This window comes from Platalea leucorodia (assembly GCF_965183815.1).
Source record: "Platalea leucorodia genome assembly, contig: HAP1_HAP1_SCAFFOLD_202, whole genome shotgun sequence".
In the NCBI taxonomy this organism is placed as follows: Eukaryota; Metazoa; Chordata; class Aves; order Pelecaniformes; family Threskiornithidae; genus Platalea; species Platalea leucorodia.
In genome coordinates, this window is record NW_028121357.1 from 153,648 (window position 1) to 161,405 (window position 7,758).

The following is a 7,758-nucleotide window of genomic DNA, read 5'->3' on the forward strand; positions in this document are numbered from 1 at the left end:
ATGGCTGCCACAAAATTCCTCCTCTGGCTTGTGCAAAGCATCTTTCTGAACCTGCTGATGGTCGGTGATGAGCTGGATGAGGCCACGCGCGAGCGCATGCAGCAGCGTGCGGAGCAGCTGAGCCAGGAGATGGCTCGGCTGCTGCAGGAGCTGGAGCAGAGGAGCCAGGAGCAGAGGAGGCAGGAGCAGAGCGGCTTTTCCTGGGGAGCCCTGCTCTTTGCTGCCTTGCAGCAGTGGCAGTTCTGGGCCATTGCTGGAGTCCTGGTCCTGCTCTTGGGGCTCTGCTGGCGGTCTGGCGGTGGAGGAAGAGGAGCCGTCAGCCAGCCAGCCAGCAGCAGCGACGAGGAGAGCTCCAGCAGCGACAGGGAGCAGGTAGAGGTGGAGGAGGAAGACGACGACGATGATGCAGATTACCTGGGAAGGTTTTTTGAGGAGCACATACAGTGGCCAGTTCAGAACCTGGCCACAGAGTGCCAGGTGGTGAAGGACTTGGTGGGCGACCTCCTCCGTGTCCTCCAAGTGCTCTTGTCAAATAGTTTCTTCCCAGTGCTGCAACCAGCCATCGGGGTGGGCAGCGCCTTCGAAGGCTGGAGTCCCGATGAGAAAGGCATCATCTACCGTCTGCTCGTGCCCCTGCGGCCTCCCCGTGGGCACACCTTCCACCTGGAGCTGGGCACGGCAGGGGAGATGCCAGCGAGGAACTTCTGCATCCACGTGGAGCTGGTGTGCACCTGCACAAGGGAGCAGCTGGCGGAGAACACGCTGTGCTTCCTCCACCACCCCAAAGAGGACCTGAGGAGGAATCAGGACCCCAGTCTCCTACGCACCCTCTGCACCGGCTCCTACCTAGATGCGGAGAAAACTGCCCGCTGCTTCCAGCAGCTGGTGAAAGCCGCCTGGGTGGTTTTGCCCGAGTCGTCCAACCACCGTCTAAGGGTGCTGCCCTCCAGCCGCTCCTGCAAATTCCAGGTGACAAAAGACGGCAAAAGAAGTCTCTTAATTGAGATGATACTCGGGGTGCAGCAGGGCGACTCGGGCATCTTCCTGAGCAGCCAGACTACAGAGGCCGTCTCCACCCCAAGCACGATGTGGTCGGAGAGCTACGCTGTGGCAGAGGTGAAGTTCTTCAGGCATATGGCCAGGCACGCCCCACGTGACAGCTTCCACCTCAAATGCCTGCAGCTCTGTGCCCGCATCCTGGTGGGCACAAGCTTTTCCACCTATACCTTGAAGACAGTTGTGATGCACCTCCTGACCACCCTACCCCTGTCAGGCTGGCGCAGGAGGGATTTCCTGCTGCGGCTGCAGGATATCATGCAGTACCTGCGCTGCTGCCTGGAGGAGAAACGCCTCGACCACTTCTTCTTTGGCAACGAGAGGGTGCCTGAGGAGATCGTCTTGCCCCCAGCCTTCCAAGCAGCTGAGCCACTCAACCTCTTCCAGAGCCTGGCGCAGGATCCAGCCACCTACGCCGAGGCACTGCGCGAGTTCGATGAGCTGCAAGATCGGCTCACAAGACTGCTGATCTACGGCTGCTGAAGGAGGTCTTCACGCACAGAGCTGTGTTTCAGGGCCTGACAGCTGACGACGGACAAGGACCTCATACCGCAGGGAAAACAAGGCCAGAACGCGGAACACAGAGAGGAAAGGGCAAACCCTGCGCAGCAGCCCTCTGCCAAGAGCGGCAGTGGTCTCCCCTCGATGCTGTCCCCAGCACAGCAGCCGCTGACAGCTACAGTGGCGACAACGACTAGTTTCGCCCTGCTTTCCCCTCGCACTGGCTGCGGCCAGGATGGCATTTCACATGGGCCCAGAAATTCTTGCTGGCGGCTCCGGCTGGGCAGGGACCAAGCAAGAGGCACCGCTGATGTGCCTCTGTGTGTTCACTGGGGTCCGGGTGGAGAACCTACCCAGCCTAGACGCTCCCCGGGGAGCTGGTGCCACAGAACTGAGCACACAGGATACAGAGAAGACACTGCTCAGTCGGCACTGGGAATCGCTGCCACACCTTTCCTCCACAGCTAAAGCACGCTCTGGGCAGTCAGACCTGATGCAGCTGAAGAGGCCGTTGCAAGGAGGCTTGTGACAAAGACTCCCGTTACCACCTGGACAGCGACCGCCCTCGCCTCTTCGACGGAGTCCGTTCCTTCTGGGAGCTTTACCCTGTGCGAAGTTGCCACTAAATGGCCTGTTGAACAAGTGCTGCGTCTGTGAGCGCCTGTGCATCACTTTGTCGGGGAACACAGGCATAGTGCGCTGACTGCTCGGCTCTACAGACTCAGGGAGCATTTTGCAGAAGAGCTGATGCGGTGGGCTCTGGTTTCACTGATTCTGTAGCTGAGGCTCTCCTACTTGTCCGTGCTCCTGCGCTGGGGCAAGCGGCATAATTTGTCACCCTCCACAGCTGTGCACATTGTCTGTGTGCCGTAGGGGGGCCGAAGCGGCTTCCTTGGGAGCCATATGCAAAGCAAGCCCTGGGAGCCTGACAGCGTTGCCCTTGGGCGACCCCAGTGAGGCGGGTATCCCGCTGTCGGAGTGGGGAGCCCTTTGCACAGCGGACAAGTGACACGGCTGCAGAGCAGGGCTCTGGCTGCTCTGGCTCCCGTACGAGCACGAGACTCATTCGCCGCACCCTCTCATGACCTGCGAGCTCAGGTTCCCACCACTTTAAGGAGGGAGACTTAGCACGGGCAGCAAGGTTAAAGAAAGCTTTTGAGATGTCTCCAGTTCAAAGCATGCACTTGTGCAGTACATGGCCCGTTTATAAGAAGCAGTGGCCTGACGGCAGCTGTGTGGCAGAAGATTTTTGCCCTGCTCTCCTTTTTCACTCTAAAGGCCATGGTGGCCATTTGACATGGACCGAGAAACTCCCAGGCAGCTCCGGCTGGGCAGGGAGCAAGCGAGACGCACCGCTGATGCGCCTCCGTGTACTCACTGGGGTCCAGGCGGAGAATCTGCCCGTCCCAGACACTCCCCAGGGAGCTGGTAGCGCAGAACTGAAGATGCTGGGCATGGAGAAGACGGTGCTCTATTGGCAGCGGGCGTTGCCCCCTGGGCAATCTCCACCCTTGGGAAACGTCTCTTTGGAAGCAATGTCCTCTCGCAGTGGCACAGCAGGAACAGAGATCCTGCCATGGACAGGCCCCGTCCCGCCGCCAGGGTATACGCCACCACCCACCTATCGGTGTGACGAAGGCACCAAGAGCACACCCATGTCCACGAGCACGGAGGTCAGCATCAAGGGAGCTGATCCCATCTCACGGGATTGCATTTCAAGGAGCAAAGCATCCATGGGTCACGTCACCCGATGTGATCTTTGGTAAGGGTTTGGGGGGCCTCTGCCTGCTTTGGAAAGGGAGGCCCTGGGAGCCCTGTCCGCGCGGGTGGGTCTGTACTTTGTGGGTGTGGGGGGCCTTAGCTGCCTGGGGCTGCTGTGAGTTGCTGAGCCGGGGTGGGGCCAAAGGGCGGGGCTGGCCGGTGGGCGTGCCTGTGATGCGCTCTGGCGCCTGTGACGAGTCACAATGGGGGCGGTTATCAGGGGCGCCAGCAGGCAGCGCTGCCCCAGTACGGCCTGGGCCAGCGGTGAGTGCCCACGCAGGCGGAGGCTGGGCTGGACGAGGGCCGGGGCAGAAACACGGGCCCCGGCACGGTGGGTTGTCACCCTGCATCGAGGGCCCAGCCGCTCACGCGAGCGCCTTGGGCAGGGCACGGAGTCTCTACCGCCGCCGGGGCTGGGCACAGGCCTTGCTGCCTCCCAGCTGCCTCGCACCCTCTCCTACGTGCCGCCAGCCCCCTGCAGCTCCCATCCCTGCTCCCCCCGCCGCCAGCTCCCTCCCTTGCAGCCCCACTGAACCCCTTCTCTCCCTCCTCCTGCAGGCCATGGCTGCCACAAAATTCCTCCTCTGGCTTGTGCAAAGCATCTTTCTGAACCTGCTGATGGTCGGTGATGAGCTGGATGAGGCCACGCGCGAGCGCATGCAGCAGCGTGCGGAGCAGCTGAGCCAGGAGATGGCTCGGCTGCTGCAGGAGCTGGAGCAGAGGAGCCAGGAGCAGAGGAGGCAGGAGCAGAGCGGCTTTTCCTGGGGAGCCCTGCTCTTTGCTGCCTTGCAGCAGTGGCAGTTCTGGGCCATTGCTGGAGTCCTGGTCCTGCTCTTGGGGCTCTGCTGGCGGTCTGGCGGTGGAGGAAGAGGAGCCGTCAGCCAGCCAGCCAGCAGCAGCGACGAGGAGAGCTCCAGCAGCGACAGGGAGCAGGTAGAGGTGGAGGAGGAAGACGACGACGATGATGCAGATTACCTGGGAAGGTTTTTTGAGGAGCACATACAGTGGCCAGTTCAGAACCTGGCCACAGAGTGCCAGGTGGTGAAGGACTTGGTGGGCGACCTCCTCCGTGTCCTCCAAGTGCTCTTGTCAAATAGTTTCTTCCCAGTGCTGCAACCAGCCATCGGGGTGGGCAGCGCCTTCGAAGGCTGGAGTCCCGATGAGAAAGGCATCATCTACCGTCTGCTCGTGCCCCTGCGGCCTCCCCGTGGGCACACCTTCCACCTGGAGCTGGGCACGGCAGGGGAGATGCCAGCGAGGAACTTCTGCATCCACGTGGAGCTGGTGTGCACCTGCACAAGGGAGCAGCTGGCGGAGAACACGCTGTGCTTCCTCCACCACCCCAAAGAGGACCTGAGGAGGAATCAGGACCCCAGTCTCCTACGCACCCTCTGCACCGGCTCCTACCTAGATGCGGAGAAAACTGCCCGCTGCTTCCAGCAGCTGGTGAAAGCCGCCTGGGTGGTTTTGCCCGAGTCGTCCAACCACCGTCTAAGGGTGCTGCCCTCCAGCCGCTCCTGCAAATTCCAGGTGACAAAAGACGGCAAAAGAAGTCTCTTAATTGAGATGATACTCGGGGTGCAGCAGGGCGACTCGGGCATCTTCCTGAGCAGCCAGACTACAGAGGCCGTCTCCACCCCAAGCACGATGTGGTCGGAGAGCTACGCTGTGGCAGAGGTGAAGTTCTTCAGGCATATGGCCAGGCACGCCCCACGTGACAGCTTCCACCTCAAATGCCTGCAGCTCTGTGCCCGCATCCTGGTGGGCACAAGCTTTTCCACCTATACCTTGAAGACAGTTGTGATGCACCTCCTGACCACCCTACCCCTGTCAGGCTGGCGCAGGAGGGATTTCCTGCTGCGGCTGCAGGATATCATGCAGTACCTGCGCTGCTGCCTGGAGGAGAAACGCCTCGACCACTTCTTCTTTGGCAACGAGAGGGTGCCTGAGGAGATCGTCTTGCCCCCAGCCTTCCAAGCAGCTGAGCCACTCAACCTCTTCCAGAGCCTGGCGCAGGATCCAGCCACCTACGCCGAGGCACTGCGCGAGTTCGATGAGCTGCAAGATCGGCTCACAAGACTGCTGATCTACGGCTGCTGAAGGAGGTCTTCACGCACAGAGCTGTGTTTCAGGGCCTGACAGCTGACGACGGACAAGGACCTCATACCGCAGGGAAAACAAGGCCAGAACGCGGAACACAGAGAGGAAAGGGCAAACCCTGCGCAGCAGCCCTCTGCCAAGAGCGGCAGTGGTCTCCCCTCGATGCTGTCCCCAGCACAGCAGCCGCTGACAGCTACAGTGGCGACAACGACTAGTTTCGCCCTGCTTTCCCCTCGCACTGGCTGCGGCCAGGATGGCATTTCACATGGGCCCAGAAATTCTTGCTGGCGGCTCCGGCTGGGCAGGGACCAAGCAAGAGGCACCGCTGATGTGCCTCTGTGTGTTCACTGGGGTCCGGGTGGAGAACCTACCCAGCCTAGACGCTCCCCGGGGAGCTGGTGCCACAGAACTGAGCACACAGGATACAGAGAAGACACTGCTCAGTCGGCACTGGGAATCGCTGCCACACCTTTCCTCCACAGCTAAAGCACGCTCTGGGCAGTCAGACCTGATGCAGCTGAAGAGGCCGTTGCAAGGAGGCTTGTGACAAAGACTCCCGTTACCACCTGGACAGCGACCGCCCTCGCCTCTTCGACGGAGTCTGTTCCTTCTGGGAGCTTTACCCTGTGCGAAGTTGCCACTAAATGGCCTGTTGAACAAGTGCTGCGTCTGTGAGCGCCTGTGCATCACTTTGTCGGGGAACACAGGCATAGTGCGCTGACTGCTCGGCTCTACAGACTCAGGGAGCATTTTGCAGAAGAGTTGATGCGGTGGGCTCTGGTTTCACTGATTCTGTAGCTGAGGCTCTCCTACTTGTCCGTGCTCCTGCGCTGGGGCAAGCGGCATAATTTGTCACCCTCCACAGCTGTGCACATTGTCTGTGTGCCGTAGGGGGGCCGAAGCGGCTTCCTTGGGAGCCATATGCAAAGCAAGCCCTGGGAGCCTGACAGCGTTGCCCTTGGGCGACCCCAGTGAGGCGGGTATCCCGCTGTCGGAGTGGGGAGCCCTTTGCACAGCGGACAAGTGACACGGCTGCAGAGCAGGGCTCTGGCTGCTCTGGCTCCCGTACGAGCACGAGACTCATTCGCCGCACCCTCTCATGACCTGCGAGCTCAGGTTCCCACCACTTTAAGGAGGGAGACTTAGCACGGGCAGCAAGGTTAAAGAAAGCTTTTGAGATGTCTCCACTTCAAAGCATGCACTTGTGCAGTACATGGCCCGTTTATAAGAAGCAGTGGCCTGACGGCAGCTGTGTGGCAGAAGATTTTTGCCCTGCTCTCCTTTTTCACTCTAAAGGCCATGGTGGCCATTTGACATGGACCGAGAAACTCCCAGGCAGCTCCGGCTGGGCAGGGAGCAAGCGAGACGCACCGCTGATGCGCCTCCGTGTACTCACTGGGGTCCAGGCGGAGAATCTGCCCGTCCCAGACACTCCCCAGGGAGCTGGTAGCGCAGAACTGAAGATGCTGGGCATGGAGAAGACGGTGCTCTATTGGCAGCGGGCGTTGCCCCCTGGGCAATCTCCACCCTTGGGAAACGTCTCTTTGGAAGCAATGTCCTCTCGCAGTGGCACAGCAGGAACAGAGATCCTGCCATGGACAGGCCCCGTCCCGCCGCCAGGGTATACGCCACCACCCACCTATCGGTGTGACGAAGGCACCAAGAGCACACCCATGTCCACGAGCACGGAGGTCAGCATCAAGGGAGCTGATCCCATCTCACGGGATTGCATTTCAAGGAGCAAAGCATCCATGGGTCACGTCACCCGATGTGATCTTTGGTAAGGGTTTGGGGGGCCTCTGCCTGCTTTGGAAAGGGAGGCCCTGGGAGCCCTGTCCGCGCGGGTGGGTCTGTACTTTGTGGGTGTGGGGGGCCTTAGCTGCCTGGGGCTGCTGTGAGTTGCTGAGCCGGGGTGGGGCCGAAGGGCGGGGCTGGCCGGTGGGCGTGCCTGTGATGCGCTCTGGCGCCTGTGACGAGTCACAATGGGGGCGGTTATCAGGGGCGCCAGCAGGCAGCGCTGCCCCAGTACGGCCTGGGCCAGCGGTGAGTGCCCACGCAGGCGGAGGCTGGGCTGGACGAGGGCCGGGGCAGAAACACGGGCCCCGGCACGGTGGGTTGTCACCCTGCATCGAGGGCCCAGCCGCTCACGCGAGCGCCTTGGGCAGGGCACGGAGTCTCTACCGCCGCCGGGGCTGGGCACAGGCCTTGCTGCCTCCCAGCTGCCTCGCACCCTCTCCTACGTGCCGCCAGCCCCCTGCAGCTCCCATCCCTGCTCCCCCCGCCGCCAGCTCCCTCCCTTGCAGCCCCACTGAACCCCTTCTCTCCCTCCTCCTGCAGGCC

The 7,758-nt window shown here is 61.4% G+C and overlaps 2 protein-coding genes across 2 annotated transcripts; both read left to right on the forward strand.

Annotated features, from left to right (window-relative positions):
- Positions 1-1,539, forward strand: LOC309603802 (inositol 1,4,5-trisphosphate receptor-interacting protein-like 1; the record flags this gene model as incomplete). Its single annotated transcript, XM_082338709.1, has 1 exon — positions 1-1,539. One exon carries the CDS (start codon positions 1-3, stop codon positions 1,537-1,539), a length of 1,539 nt encoding a protein of 512 aa, XP_082194835.1.
- A 2,340-nt stretch (positions 1,540-3,879) lies between these two features.
- Positions 3,880-5,418, forward strand: LOC309603803 (inositol 1,4,5-trisphosphate receptor-interacting protein-like 1; the record flags this gene model as incomplete). Its single annotated transcript, XM_082338710.1, has 1 exon — positions 3,880-5,418. One exon carries the CDS (start codon positions 3,880-3,882, stop codon positions 5,416-5,418), a length of 1,539 nt encoding a protein of 512 aa, XP_082194836.1.
- Positions 5,419-7,758: the final 2,340 nt, after the last annotated feature.